General features: G+C 40.9%; 2 protein-coding genes across 2 annotated transcripts; both read right to left on the reverse strand.

Moving 5' to 3' along the window:
- Nucleotides 1-370: 370 nt before the first annotated feature.
- Nucleotides 371-3,352, reverse strand: LOC307151761 (interferon-induced GTP-binding protein Mx-like). Its single transcript, XM_079859909.1, has 7 exons — nucleotides 2,713-3,352; nucleotides 2,495-2,617; nucleotides 1,809-1,941; nucleotides 1,543-1,686; nucleotides 1,326-1,402; nucleotides 1,001-1,210; nucleotides 371-918 (listed from the first exon to the last, which is right to left on the reverse strand). Exons 2-7 carry the CDS (start codon nucleotides 2,567-2,569, stop codon nucleotides 676-678), a joined length of 882 nt encoding a protein of 293 aa, XP_079716035.1. The 5' UTR covers nucleotides 2,570-2,617; nucleotides 2,713-3,352; the 3' UTR covers nucleotides 371-675.
- Nucleotides 2,786-14,408, reverse strand: LOC307151648 (interferon-induced GTP-binding protein Mx-like; the record flags this gene model as incomplete). The annotated part of the gene is made up of 5 exons (XM_079859762.1): nucleotides 2,786-2,809; nucleotides 3,482-3,633; nucleotides 3,747-3,885; nucleotides 3,969-4,123; nucleotides 14,219-14,408. 5 exons carry the CDS (start codon nucleotides 14,406-14,408, stop codon nucleotides 2,786-2,788), a joined length of 660 nt encoding a protein of 219 aa, XP_079715888.1.
- Nucleotides 14,409-15,931: the final 1,523 nt, after the last annotated feature.

A 15,931-nucleotide genomic window follows, 5' to 3' on the forward strand; every position in this document is an offset into this window, starting at 1 on the left:
AGTCAGAGCTCTAAAACATCAGTCTTCAATCTCTGCTCCACCTAAGCTATATTTTAGTTTGTTAAACTAACCTGAGCGTAGATTTGTGGTGTTAAGGAATTCAAGTAATCTACTAGAGTTAATAATTTCAGAGTAGTCAGAATAAATTCAAATGTTACAATTTATTAATATTCAGGTAAATGTATCATGCCAATACATAATCAATTCAAAGATAATCAATACAAAACATCAAATGCTCAGAAATACAGAAAAAAAATACATAATACATAAAAATACATAATGCTGAGTGTCTGGATTACATCTGGGGCTGATCTGACTACAAATCACGAGGTTATATATATATATATATATATATATTGCATATTTTTAAACATTTTATATGAGCCAAAAAAATCATTAAATGTCAAGTTAGAACTAATCTTAAGTTAGACCTTAACTTGTAGATAACGCACTGAAGCTTTTAGCTATTTTAGAAAACAAAATGTATCGGCCCTGCTTTAGCCCATTTTGTGAGTAACATGGAAACAATCAAAAAGTATAAGATATGGGTTAATGTATGTATGTATATTTTAATATTCTGAAGAAAATTTTATAGGTTTATTTATAGAAAATGGATGTTTGTTTAGAAGTTGTCAGATACATTATAAGATTGACATAGATACATTATATGTATTTTCAGATACCCTCCAGTCTAGTAGAAAAAGTGCTAAGTACTTCCTGAGCAGCACTCAAACGATCCCGGCGCTCTCGTAGGTCTTTGCGTATTCTGCTGACTTCAGAGTCCTCAAACAGGAGCTCGCGCACATTTGCCCCATCCAGTAAACTCAACATGTCAATAGACAGGAGCTCAGCAGTCTGCGTCAACATGAAAAATAAGATCATCATGGGCAGTTGGTCAGCCATTCGCTGCACCACAACCTGAAAGAAGAATAGAGATACTTTACTTCCACATACACATACACTGCACTGCTATTTGTTTCTGAAAACTAAGAAATTCTACCTCATAATACGCCTCCAGCATATTACTGTACTTGCATTTTTTGTCAAAGAAGGGTAACTGATCTTCTGAAAACTTCTCATTCGTAATCTCATTCAAGACCTTCAAGTAGATGGGATCTTGAGTGTAGACCCGGTTTTCCATTTCAAACTGCTCTGAGATCCTCTGCTCCATCTTTTCTTGCTGGGTTAACTGAATGTTCTTGATTTTGTCCTATGGACAAAATGAAAAAGTCAAATGAAAAAGTAGCGAGGAAAGAGAACTTGATTAAACTGGATTAGTTTTAGTTTAGTTATTAGTTTTTCCACCAATTAGGAACAATATTTACCTTAGCAGTGTTTTGAAGGACAGAGTAGTTCCTGAAACACTGACTCACCACGTCAGTCAAATGTGTGATGATGATGTCTTCAGGAGAAATACATCAAGTCAAGAAGGCAAACAGCCACATTTGTTAAAACTATTTATGTCATTAAATTTGTGATCTAATCTTTTGGTTTTATAATGGAGGCTCTCCACAATAACCATAAAGTCTTTTGTGATGGTACCTTTGATGATATTGAGTAATTCGACGGCTGGCTTCTTAAGTTTGGCCACATGTTTTTGCAGAACCGACTCAAACACTCTGTAGTTACTGAATCCGAGCAGTTCCCTCCCTCTGTTTTTCTGGCTCAACTCTTTTGAATTGCTGACTTGTTTGGAAACAAAATGGATTTCTTATGAAATTAACTGACTTTTTCAGTTTTTATCAGAACTCTAAGAAAACAACAACGAAAGTGAATTCAAAGTTGTTGCATGTTGTAAATAAACTGACAGGATGTTTTTGTGCTGTTAAGATGATCATTCCACTTCTTGAATTCAACTCGAAGCTGAACAAACAAATTTTCCTCACTCATCAGCTCCCCTGATGATAAAGAGTTGATTTGATCACTGAATCTTTTTAGGGTCTGTGAAGAAAAAAAAATTGTTTCATTAGCCTTTTACAATATCATTATACAGCAAAAGTGAATTTTCTGAGGAGGTAAAAGAGGCATTATCTGAACAGAGAACATTTTCAGGGGCTGTTCACACAAGGCACGAGACAAAGCATAGTGGATTTAAACAGAATGAACCTTGCTTTTCAAACATTTACTTCTTTTAACTTGACGTTAAGGTAATTTAAAAAAAAATATTATTCACAATTCTGATTTAATATTTTCTTATTCTTTTTTTCCTAAGAAAAAAATCTTGCAATTCAAATTTTTCTCAGAATTGTGAGTTTGTTATTCTGACTTTCTTTCTTGCAAACACAAAAAATATGTATCTCGCAATTTTGACTTTTTTCTGTATTCTGTGTTTTTATCTTTTTAAAGGGCTGCTAATTTTACGGATGAAAGGATCAGTCTGTTTCACAAAATGCATATTAAGAAATGTTTACATTCCATTTCACTGGGTTCCAGCATCTTGAACCTCTAATCATAATTCTCCTAAGCAAGAAGATGTGATGACTTGAGGTCCTACTTCAGTGAGGAACTGTTTGGCTCCCTTAAGATCTTCTGGTGGTCCAGTCTCGTACTCCTTTAGCTCATTCTTCATGTCCCACAACTGTTTTTTAATCTGCTGATTGAGCTGTGGCAGTGATTTCTGACAAAGATAGGTAAGAAACAATTTGATTATAGAAACCACAAATGCAGTTCACCACATTTAGGACTCTTAGTTTGAGACATTTACAAACTTACTTTGATATGATCAACAAGATTCTGAGTCAGCTTGACAGCAAGACATTCAATAGTTGCTTTACCCTCACTCAATTTATTTAGAGACGGTAAGAGGTCTCTGTAGTAGAACAAGAGAAGGCACTCAGTTTAGATGGGGTTTACTTTAGGTCATATAGCCTACTGTAGCTTGGCAAACAGGTATTCTTGAAAAAATAATAATGGACAAAGTGAACATCACAAAAATCTAACATTAATAAAAAATAAAAAAAATTTAGGTTTTGGGGGAGTTATACCACATATTACAATTTTACAATCTGAACTAACTTTGCCTTGTCACATAAAGGTGAAATATATCTGAGACTTTTATTGACCTTGATAGTCTTAAGGGTCTGCAAGGCTTCTTTCTGTGATTTTTTTTGTTTTGTTTTGTTTTTTGTTTTGCGTGTAGTTTATGCCATATAGCTATATGATTTTGTGGACAAACCTTTTTCCAAGAATATTAATAAGCAGCGAATCTCATGTCTTGTGAAAATATTTTTCCTAAGAAATATTACTAAAAGTTTATGCCAAACTACTTAAGGTTTTATTTTCATTAATTTCATTCTTAAGTTTTTTATTTTATTTACTTTTATCAGGACAGTTATGTCACCCTGAATGTATGCACCTCAAAACATAAAATTAATTTGAATTCATAAATGACATGCTAAAAGTTGAATTATATTCTTAAATATATAGTCTGTAACCTGAAATGGTCATGGTTTTGGAAGAAATCTCTCTCTATTTGTGTTGCCTCCTCCAGAGGAATTTTCTGATCGATCTGCTGTTGTCCTCTACACTTCACCATGGTGTAACCTTTGTGGAGAGGAATCACTTTGTTGTGGACAATGTCCAGAATGTCCTTCTCTGTTCCCTTGTCTATGAGATCTGGCTTGGTCAAAATGGCTGTGAGAATGAAACATTTTCTTTTAAAAAGTGCATTTGATGATTTGAAGCCTCAAATCCACAAAAATATTTAATGTTATTAGATGTTTTGTGCGGATCATCTGCTTCATTACCGAGAGTTCTTCTGCCCTCAGGATCTACTTTTTGTGCCATTTGTAATGCTTCTGTTGTTGCAATGTCAGTGTTACAAGGAACCACTACCAGGTTTATAGTCTCTTGCTTCTCAATAAATTTCATAATCAGAAGTTTGATCTGCAAGACATGAAGACATAGTTTTAAAACTGGATGTCTATGGTACTAAAATGTGGTGCGCAAAATCAGCTTATGCTGCTCACCTGTTTTCCAATATCCTCTGGTTGTCCTTTTACTGGGACTCTGGCAATTCCAGGTAGATCGATCAGTGTGAGGTCACACACATCTGGTGACATGACCTCTAAAGTGATGAGCTCATCACATATTCCTACCCCCTTTCCTGCCAGCTCATTCTGGGCTGTACAACACACACACTGCAAAATTAACTGTGTTTATAAAAAAATATGTCCTTTAAAGCAGCATGAGCCTGAAACTTCCCTTTAGCTCTTTCATTGATACAAATGCCCCCTCCCCCCTTTGAAGAAACAGTAGGCTAAAAAGTAGGCTCGGTTCCCTTTCGTGGTCACTACGAGTTACGTTGTGACGACGAATGGGGTTTCGCCTAGAAAGCCTCTCCTCTTCGAGAATTAAAACGAGCCATTGACAAAGAAATGCCATGGGTCTGCGGAATTTGCATAGCATAACTACGCCCCACCTCGTGGGTATTATATGGAAAAATGCCGGCAACATGCAGATATGTTTTCGCTTAGGAGCCAAGTGTTTCACTTCACTCCACAACCCATCCTGAGATCATCGATCATCTCTACTCTTCGAGACGAGCTTCTCTCTCTAAAGTGTTGGTGTGACGGCGAGTGCCAGCGAGTGCACATTCCCTACTGATCTGTGCAGTGATCTGCCAGTGTTTGTGTGTTCATCTCCCTGGTCGCTTCAACACTCTGTGGAGACATTTCCTCTCACAAAAGAGCTTGCGCGTGGCATGTCTTTTTAAAGATGTCTCGCCCGTGCACTTCTGGTTGCAGCCGACTTGTTTCCGACTCTGATGGGCACAATCACTGTCTTGCGGGTTTGGGCATTGATCATGCTAAAGCAACGTTTGTGGATGAGTCATGTTCTCATTGCGGGAACATGGCCATCGCAACGCTCCGGTCGAGACTCAATGACCTCGTCAGAGGGAGAGTCCCCTCATCCACACCCCGACCTACTGCCTCCACGAGAGGTAGTACTTCGGCTGGTGGCCAGGGTGACCTAAGGGTGACGTGTGGAACAAAGCGTTGACGATTCCTCCTTGGCCCACACCCCCCTCTCCAACGTTGCAACCCGCGAACATTCCATTTGATTTTGCGGCTTCGTCTTTGGATGCCCCGCAGATTTCATTTGGTGCTCCAGAGGAGGATTCTATGTCTGTTGCAGCATCACAAGGTGGGCAGGAGTCCTCAGGAGATGAAGATTCGGCTGTGCTGCCGCCTTCGGGTATGCCAGCATGCCCGAGTCAGATCCTGAGTTGACTGCCATGCTTTCCCGGGCAGCCGCAGCCATTGGGTTAGAATGGAGCCCTCTGCCCTGCCCAGTGCGTGCGCGGCTGGACAATTGGTTTTTGGGTACGGCCCAAAATGCCCCTGTCATGAGAGCGGAGATCACCACCCTACTGGCGAAGGGTGCGATCGAGACTGTCCCTCCAGCCGAAATGAGGCTCTACAGCCCCTACTTCATTGTGCCCAAGCAAACGGGTGGGTTACGACCAATCCTGGACCTGCACGTCTTGAACCGGTCACTTCACAGGCTCCTGTTCAAGATGGTCATGGCCAAACGCATTTTCGAATATGTGCAGCCACAGGATTGGTTTGCAGCGATCGACCTGAAGGACGCCTACTTTCATGTCTCCATTCTTGGTCAAACACAAACCATTCTTCCTCGACACAGACCGTTCCACCTACGGTTTGCTTTCGAGGGGCAGGCATACCAGTACGCGGTCCTCCCATTCGGGCTAGCCCTGTCTCTTCACGTCTTCACGAAAGTCGTCAAGACAGCCCTTGTGCCGCTACGGCTACATGGGGTTCGCATCCTGAACTATCTCCACGACAGGCTGATCCTAGCTCACTCTTGAGACCAGGTTTGCGAACACAGGGACCTAGTGCTCCGGCACCTAGCCCATCTGGGCCTTCGGGTCAACCGGGAAAAGAGCAAACTTTGCTCCGTGCAGAGGATCTCTTTTCTCGGTATGGAAATCGACTTATCGCCATGTGCGCACAGCGTATGAGCGAGCGCGCACAGTCACTGCTGACTTGCCTGAGACAGTTTGAAGGCAAGAGTGCGGTCCCACTGAAACTATTTCAGAGGCTCCTGGGGCATATGGCATCCGCAGCCGCAGCAACGCTGCTCGGATTGCTTCATATGAGGCCGCTTCAGCTCTGGCTTCGCCATCGAGTCCCGAGGTGGGCATGGCAACACAGCACGCTCCGAGTACCAGTGACTCCGACCTGCCGTCAGACCTTCACCCCGTAGACGAACCTCAGTTTTCTATGGGCCGGAGTGCCCTTAGAACGAGTTTCCAGGCATGTTGTTGTCTCAACAGATGCCACCACCACAGGCTGGGGTGCCATGTGCAATGTACATGCTGCCGCGGGCTCCTGGATAGGACCCCAGCGCCTTTGGCATGTTAATTGCCTCGAATTGCTGGCATTACATCTCAACCTGCACCGCTTCCATGCGCTGCTCAAGGGTCAGCACGTACTAGTCTGAACAGAGAATACCGCGACAGTAGCATACATCAACTGACAAGGTGTTCTGCGCTCCAGCCGTATGTCACAACTCGCCCGCCACCTCCTCCTATGAAGTCAGAAGCATCTGAGGTCGTTTCGAGCCATTTGTATCCCAGGAGACCTGAACTGTGCAGCCGACGAGCTCTCACGGCTTCAGCCTCTCCCTGGAGAATGGAGACTCCATCCCCAGACGGTCCAGCTGATTTGGAATCAGTTCGGGGATGCACAGGTAGACCTGTTTGCCTCACACGGCTTGTCCCATTGCGACCTGTTTTACTCCCTGACCGAGGGTACGCTCGGCACGGACGCACTGGCGCACAGCTGGCTGCGGGGCCTCCGCAAGTATGCGTTTCCCCCAGTGAGCAGGGAGGACAAGGAGCAGGTCATTTTGGTTGCCCCTCACTGGCACAACCGGCCCTGGTTCCCCGAACTAGTACTCCTCGCAACAGCACCTCCCTGGCCAATCCCTCTGAGGAAGGACCTCCTTTCTCAGGGACGGGGCACCCTATGGCACCCTTGTCCTGATCTTTGGAACATCCACATGTGGCTCCTGGACGGGACTAGGCAGGTTTGAGTACCCTACCACCAGCAGTGGTGGCTACCATCACTTCCGCTAGAGCATCGTCTATGAGACATGCCTATGCGTTGAAGTGGAACCTTTTCGTCACCTGGTGCTCCTCTCGCCGAGAAGACCCCAGGAAATGCCAGATCAGTGTCGTGCTTTCCTTCCAGCAAGAAGAGTTGGAGCGAAGGCTGTCTCCCTCCACCCTGAAAGTGTACATTGCCGCTATCGCCGCACATCACGACGCAGTTGAAGGTAAGTCTGTGGGAAAGCATGACCTGTTCATCAGGTTCCTGAGAGGAGCGAGGAGACTGAATCCTCCTCGCCCTCCTCTCGTACCCTCTTGGGACCTCTCAGTGGTTCTACCTGCCCTGCAGCGTGCTCCCTTTGAGCCTCTGCAATCAGTGGAGCTTAAGTTCCTGTCAATGAAGACAGCGCTCCTGGTTGCATTTGCCTCCATCAAGAGGGTAGGGGACCTGCAGGCATTTTCCGTTGACGAAGCGTGTCTGGAATTCGGGCCGGCCTACTCTCACGTGATTATGAGACCCCGGCCTGGATATGTGCCCAAGGTTCCCACCACTCCCTTTCGAGACCAGGTGGTGAACCCGTAAGCACTGCCCTTGAAGGAGGCAGACCCAGCCTTGGCACTGCTCTGTCTAATACGCGCCCTCCGTGCTTACGTAGACAGAACGCAGTGTTTCAGGATCTCAGACCAGCTCTTTGTCTGTTATGGTGGGAAGTCGATATGCTGTTATGCTGTTATTGTCTGTCAAGGTCGACCATGCCCCCTTGGTGTGATGGCCCACTCCACACGGAGTGTGGCCTCCTCTTGGGCTCTAGCACATGGCGCCTCACTAACAGACATCTGCAGAGCTGCAGGCTGGGCGACACCCAACACATTCGTGAGATTCTACAATCTCCGAATGGAACCAGTTTCTACTCATGTACTCACTTCAACCAGCTGGTACTAGATTCTGCTCAGGTGTCTTTGCTTGCTCGCCATTCCTCTCCACGGACGGGATACGTGCGATATTCTCCTCAGGTGAGCCTAATAAGCCCTGAGTTTCCTCCAGCGCTGTTGACGTCAACGCCAGATTTATGCCATCGGCAGCTTTCGCGTTGACCAGGTGCCTCCATGTGCATGGTTCCCCCTCTGGGCGACCCCCATGTTGTGTATTTCCACTGTAAGCCTCTCTGAGCATGTGTCTTTCCCTCAGCAAGCCGCCTTGCCAACCCTGGGGTTGAAATATTCCACCTGCGGCTGGACACCCCAGTGATTCTCCATATGCAGCCCCCTCCAGGTCATATGTGTATTTTGCAAGCCCCCCAACCCCCCCTCGTTTTAATTCTCGAAGAGGAGAGGCTTTCTAGGCGAAACCCCATTCGTTGTCACGACGTAACGTCTCCGTTCCCTTCTCAGGGAACGAGGGTTACATACGTAACCGAGACGTTCACTCCTATTACTTATGAATGGGAGAAAGTGCAATGCGCAATATGGCGGAATGAGTCCCGCCTTTTAAGGAAAAGAGTCAATCGGCGATTGGTAAAGTCATTGCGTCACTGCAGCTGCCATTAGAAGATCCAATTGCTATAGAAACAGTCAGTGTTATGAGACGCGTGCTTAGGAATCCACATGCGCATTAGCTTAAAAAAAAAATCAGTTTTTTGACATGATACAAGCGTTTAGAAATAAAATGTATGAGACAGTTGTTGTAAAATTTCATTGGTGATTTCAAATATGAGATTTAATCGTAAGCTTTGCAAACAGTTTTGGAGATTTTCCCATTCAAAGAGATATGAGTTGCCTTAAAGGGACATGTCCTCAGACTCAGAATTATGTGTTTCTATGGCAACACTTTCAATGCCAAAATGAATTACAGCAGTCAGGGGGTAAAGCGGTAATTTGGTCGAAGTTGAAGCTCTACGAGTTTCTACGAGGACAGGTGCCTTTTACAAGTCAGAATCTCGTAATTACGACATGGCGTACATGGACCTATAGCCCTTCATATAACAGGATATTGCTATGCATTATGAGTTCTGTGCAGTGATATGATGAACTGGAATAATACATTTAATTGACTGAATCAGCATCCAGACAACAGACATCAATTTTATAAGACAAAACAAATTTTTATATTTATTTACTGATTGTGACTGCAGCATGAGATTTTGATCTCTATATTATGTTCTAATAACTCTGAAAAGAAAGGAGTTTTCCTGCAGATTTACTAACCTGCTGCAACATGTTCTTCAACTAATGAAGGATCTCCAAATTCAAATTTCTTCAAATCATAAGTTGGATGTGCTACCTTTCCATTTGCCAATTTGCTGGCTTTAATAGGACCTGCAAAATTTCATAATTTAAATTCAGTTGTAAGATTGATCATGTCGAATCAGTTGCAAAAAAACCATCAAGTTAAGAACGCAAAAGAGACTGCAAGCAGTTTATAAACCTGCAACAAATGACGGATCCACAAATTCAATTCTCTTTTTACGATAGGATAGAACAGCCTTCCAGTTGGCTCCACCAGTAACCTTCTTCAGCCTCAGCTCCAGTGGACATCTGGTGACAATTCCTATAACAAACACAGTCCAGTTAGCAACCAAGAAAACTGACAGTGGAAAATGTTGTGACAACAGTGCATGTGTTGACAAAAGTAATCATTCTTTAATTTGATAACGATAGTGATAAAGATGTCTAAAAAAAATTGTATGTATGTATGTTAATGAATAGCAGAGTCCAAATCACAACTATATGGATATTAACGGCACACAGAAAATATATCGTTGGAATCACTTTCAGAATGTTTTTTTTTTTTTTCAGCTGATAAACTATAAAAACTTTGAAAGCCAATCAGAATCCATTATGGACATTTTTGTCTTTTTCAGTTTTGCTTTTTTATCACTTTGCCTGTGTTAATACTAACTGCATAAAATGTGGCACAGGTGTGTATTTTTATTGGATTTTTACTATTTCACTAGCCTGGCTCCGCCCTCCTAAGTACTTCCACTCAATTTTCATTTTCCTTCAGTACGTCGTCTGGGTTTGTGGTATATTCTCGGGTTTTCTACGGACCAATTGGTTATGGCAGATCCAGAGTGGCTCTGGGCAGATCCAATAGATTTAAACTACAACAGAGTACCCGCCTTCAAGGAAGTTAACGCTTCTCAATGGAGAGTGGCCAGACTCTCTTGTACAAGAGTCTGGTAGGACCCATAGACAGTAAAAGAAATGGACACAGCGACCCCATTGGATTCAACAGAGAAAAGTGAAGTCAATTAGAAGCACTCACTTCCTGATGGCTGAGCGTACTGCGCAGACTCAAACTGAGCTTTGACAACGTGGATGTGACGTGAGCAACCTGTCTGTCTTCTAGTAGCTGTGCCACGAGAAATTTGAATCATTCCCTTCCGAAACTTGCAGAGATGGAGATCGTGAGTAGGAGGTGTCCATGAGCTAGGAGCAGGAGCAACTTTTGCTAAGTATTCTGATTAATTATTTTGTCATTTTGCCTCCACGTCCCCCTGATTGCCCGCAAGCTTCTCCTCCTGTCTATACAGTAATTTCTCTACTGTGCGACAGAGAGGCACATGGTTATGACGCAATTGTTAGCCTATTTTTACAAAAACTGCTTCTACGGGGCCATAACGTAAGATACAAGGTAATGGAGCCTTTTATACATTTTCGTGTTTCTTTAGAAATAAATAATGGACAAATGGAGTCTTTAAACGTCTCAGATGTGAAGTTATTCGCTGTCAAAGTGACGCCAAAATGAATGGGAGTCAATGGAGTGCTAACAGCAGGTGATGGTCTGCTAATCAATGGTGGCCCCCGGGGAAGCTTCAGTTTCCGGCTAATAGATTACCCCCTTGGTAGGACCAGGCTACTATTTCACCCCCATTTTCTTAACGCCTACTGTCGCGAATTTGCAACAAACCCCTTCCATTCAGACAGCAGGCGAGGTAGCGTGTGTTTTCCCCCAATGCCTGTTTGTGCACATTCGATAAATACCTAGGAACCTTTTGCACGCACTGGTTTCTCGTAGGAGCGGTCGGAGTGGGAACTACATCCGGTTCACGGAAGCTAATATTTTGGTTTGCAAAATCCGTATATCAAGGGCGCAAATGTGGAGAAATTGCCCAAAATGAGTTAAGTTGTGCTAAGATAAAAATATGTACCAGCTTATTGATTGCTTCTATAGCTATGTTATTCATATAGACTTCATGTGACGAATTTTTTTACGTACTTTGTAGATTTCTGTTTGTAGCAAATTCGTGACATTCGTCCATAACGGCTGGATTGGGCTATAATGGCTACATATAATAATGCTGTATTTAGATGGTTTCAGGCCAAAAATTTTTTTTTTTTTTTTTGCAAAAAATAGCATGTTAGGATATAACACTATAAGAATATATAATGTATGCACTGGAGAAAAAAGGAAAGAGTTAAACAGAGTGTAACATGGAATGTATAAAAACTACTGTCAATGTTAGGGAGTAGGAGAGTGTTTTGTTGTCAAGATTCATTAATTTGTCAATTAAAGTTTATAAGTTCTAAAAACTTTGTGCCATGAATAAAATCTACATACCTGAGATGGGAAAATGTGTTTTATTAATTTTACCATTTTGTAAAAAAAAATTACCCTAAATGCCTGTTGTCGCTAATTTGCAACATACCTAAATTTATATCTATTCTATATGGTATAGACAAATTAACAATCTCAACTTAATTTAGCATCAGCTTGGAGCCAGAAACACACATAATATTTTTTTTATTTAATTGTAAATAAATTCAGGCGTCAAGGGGTTAAAAAATCTATTTTGCACTAGGTACACAATCCTCTCAGCGCCTTTTGGACAAAAATGCAATTTTTAATCCGAGTGCCATTTAACTATAAAATGATGCATTCTGTTGGCAAGGCTTCAAAATTGTTTTTTTTACTATTTTTCTTACTACTAAAGCAAATATCCTGTTTTCTGCTTCGGCATATTAGAGCCAATATGATATATTATGCAGCGATAATTGTGTGTGTGTGTGTTGGTATGGATGTCAGAGTGTGGTTTGAATGTGTGTAATAAAAAAAATGTGCGTATGTGCTTGTAATATTTGAGAGAGAAAAACTCAACTGCAAAACTAAAATCCAGCCACTGTGTGCACCAGTGGAGTTTTTCTGGCATCCAATGGGGAAAATCTGTTACTGCGCCTAAAAAGATCTAAGATATATATATATATATATTTCTAAGATATCATCCTCAAATTTGGAACACAACTTGTTAAGATTTATGGCTTTGAATTTCTATCAGTTTTAGAGTTCAACATGTTCCATAAAGTATGTAATCTATATAAAATAATTCATAATGTTCATAAATAATTTTCATAAACTTAAACTTCTATACCTTTTTTTTTTTTTCGTTTTCATTTTTTTTCCACTTTTTTAACTTCAGCAATAATCTGCCAAGGGTCTTCTTTAAAATGAGACCAAACTTAAGTCTGTGTTCCCAAGCTTAACATTTTTATGACAGTTTTTTGACATGGACATTTTTATCCACTATGTGTAACTTTTTTTTATTCTGTAAATGCCAACTGCATGAATTTTGGCACAGGTGTGTATTTTTATTGGAATTTACTATTTCAGCCCCATTTCCTTTAAAAATATTTTTTGCACTAGGTACACAAAATATTCCCTCTCAGCTCCTTTTGGACAAAAATGTCCGCATTGAAACCCATTAAAACTGCAATTTTTAATCCCACGGCCATTTGACTATAAAATGATGCAATATTTGTTAAGAGGCTTTCATTCTGTTGGCAAGGCTTCAAAATTTAAATTTGTAAAAAATTTTACCAGATGGTGCCATTTTCTCAGGTTTGGTCTATATAAAGCAAATACTCGCTTTATTCATGTTTTCTGTTTTCTGTTCTATTTTAAACTCAAGTCTGTGCTCCCAAGCTTAAAATTTGTATGACAGTTTTTTGACATGGGCATTTTTGTCCACTATGGACCTATATGTGTAACTTTTTTTAATTAATGCACAAGGGTTACGAGCTCAAGCATTTAAAGTGGCAGACTACAAAACTGTAGTGTGCACTTATAATAAATAGAACATTATTGTCCACTGGTGTGGTCGCTAATATAGTTATCTTTATAGTTATGGTTCTTGGTGTGAACAGGCCTTCAGAATTCAATTTTAACATACGACCCATTCCAGAATTGCAGGTACATTTCAAGTAGAAAAAGAAAACAAAAATAGGAATAATTATTCTGTTAAACTTTTTTATTTTCAGGGAACACACTTTAAATTTCATATTTTTAATATTTGCTGATCTTAAACTTGTAAGATTTAAAATGTTCATTCTGAAAAGCAATGTACTAACAGAAAAAGCTGTCAATTCTGTTATAGACAAATTGGGTCAAACATATACAACATATGTAACACAAAACCATGTCTTCCCTAAGATAACTTTTGTCTCTTCTTACATTAATTCAACTTTAAGCCTAATAAGATAGAGACTTTTTGTTTTAGAGTAAAAATAACTGAAAAGTTGCCAGTATGCATTTTCACTAAACATAGCTTTAAAAATAAAATAAAAATAAAATCCTTTAAAATTCCATGTAGTAAGAATACTAGTTATGCTAATCAGCTTCTGATCAATTTGTTGACAACAAAAAACATAATGATAATTTTTAAAGCAAAACCTTAAAACAAACAGAGTTGACATTGATGGTAACAGAGTTGATATCAATAACAGAGTTGACCACCCGTAGTTAAAAGACCAAAAACAACATCTTCTGCCAGACTCCAGAAACCATTTTAAATGTAGAAACAACTATTTAATCCTAACAAACAAATACATCTGAATTGCAAATTTTCCATGAACTTGAATATGAATTGCATGTGTCTCATGCATTATACTGATCTAGTAACCACTTTACCTTTACACCTGCTTGTTGATGCAAATATCTGAATAAGTGGTTTGTTGCTGCCAGACCAACTTTCTGCTGTGACATGCAGATGGTAGGGTCAGACTTTGGCATAAACAATTTGATCTCATGGATCCATCATACCTTGCTGGAAGTGCAATAGAGCAAAATTGGAGAGGTGTAGTCAACCTAAAATGTTCATTGTGTTTATATGAATTTCCAATACCAAAGGAGAGTAAACCAGTCCTCACCGCTTCCTCTTGGTAATGCAACTCCAGACAGCGCTTCCAACACCGAGCTTTTCCCAGAACTCTGGTCTCCGATCACTGCAATAGTCGGTAATGCCAAGTCCTTCTGAATGCCAACTGACCGCAGAGTGTCGATCAGATCAATGAATGGACGAATGCTCTCCTCTAAATAACTGTGAACTGCTCCCTTCATTTGCTCACTATAAAGATAAAAACGTACATTTGTATGTAAACAAATCTCATTATTGCACAGTATTAATTCAGTTTTTAGGCATTAATTCAGCTTAATGCTACATGTTTTCTTTCTTCAAAAATATTTTGTTCTAATATATTGGAAATAATCTTATTAGTGAATGAATGAATGAATGAATGAATTAATTAATGAGGCATTTATAGAGCGCTTTATGTATTTCTGTACACCCAAAGCGCATTACAATCCAGTCAGGGGATCTCTCCTCAACCAGCACCAGTGTGGTCGTCTGAGGGCACTATGCCCTTTGTAATATCTTATCTGGGAGCAAAATGCAGCTTGGACAAGATAAATTGTAAATCCTGCAAAGTTTTTTTTTTTATTATTATTATTTATTTTTTTATCATGTAGCCTACTTTTATAACACTACAAGAAACTAATTAAAGCTGCTATGAGGGTGTTTTTAATAGAGCGGCTATGGGAGGGATGGTCAAATTTATGTCTTTCTCTCTTCTGATGGTGTTATCAAGTTGTGAAAACACTATTGTGGAGTTTTTCTTTTGCTATTTGAGCAAATGGGAACATAGTTAAATATACTTAATGTGGTCTCTCATTCACCACTATAGAAGTTTAACCAACTATGACGACTTCCGTTTTTGAGAAACCCGGAAATGTGAAAAGGGTCTATAGCGCCAACGTGCGAAAACACATTTGAATTTAGCAGTTGATCATGTGATGCACTGAAAGTTTCAATCACACCAGTGTGATCGTATGCTCCAGATACAGTACAGGGCCTGTCCAAATACCCACACTTGTAGTCTTGGCCACTTGAGAGAGTGTGAATGTGACAGGAAATAAGTGTGCAAGACCCTTTCTGCTTGGAAAAGGCACGCTTTCCCAATGTTATCCAATAGTCTTACTGTACGGGTCAAGCGGAACAGCAGTAATCAACCTTTTCTGCGTAAGCCCTGTCCCATCTTCCTCCCCAGTACGTGCAGGGGGATCAGGTGGCTTACACAGAGCACTTAAAGGGGCAGCAATAGTGACGCTTTGGTAGGGATCCCAATTCGTTAGTTCAGTTCAAACGTAACATCTAGGTTACCTATGTAACCCCCATTCCCTGAAGGAGGGAACGGAGACGTTACATTGTGCTGCCACAATTGCTGTACTACCACTGAGCAGCCGGGTCATCGGCTCAGCTCCTCATTGAAAACCTGAATGTGCGTTGCACTCGCTCTTCCTTATATACCCGCTTTGTGGGGCGGAGTTTGTAATGCAGATATTGCACGTCAAGCTCTGCAAACACTTGCATTTTTATAATACTATAAGTGTCACGTTTTGGATTTTGTTCCTTGTTCCTGTTTCATGTATGTCATGTGATCCATTGTTCAAGTCATGTGATCCTGCCATGTGTTCCCTTGTCTGATGTGTCATGTTGTCATTGGTTCATTGTTTAATGTTCACATGTGTCCCTAGTCTAGTCGTTAGTCTTGTGTAGTTAAGCCCTCATGTTTGCCCTGTGTCTT

This window comes from Squalius cephalus (genome assembly GCF_949319135.1).
Source record: "Squalius cephalus genome assembly, chromosome: 23".
Classification (NCBI taxonomy): Eukaryota; Metazoa; Chordata; class Actinopteri; order Cypriniformes; family Leuciscidae; genus Squalius; species Squalius cephalus.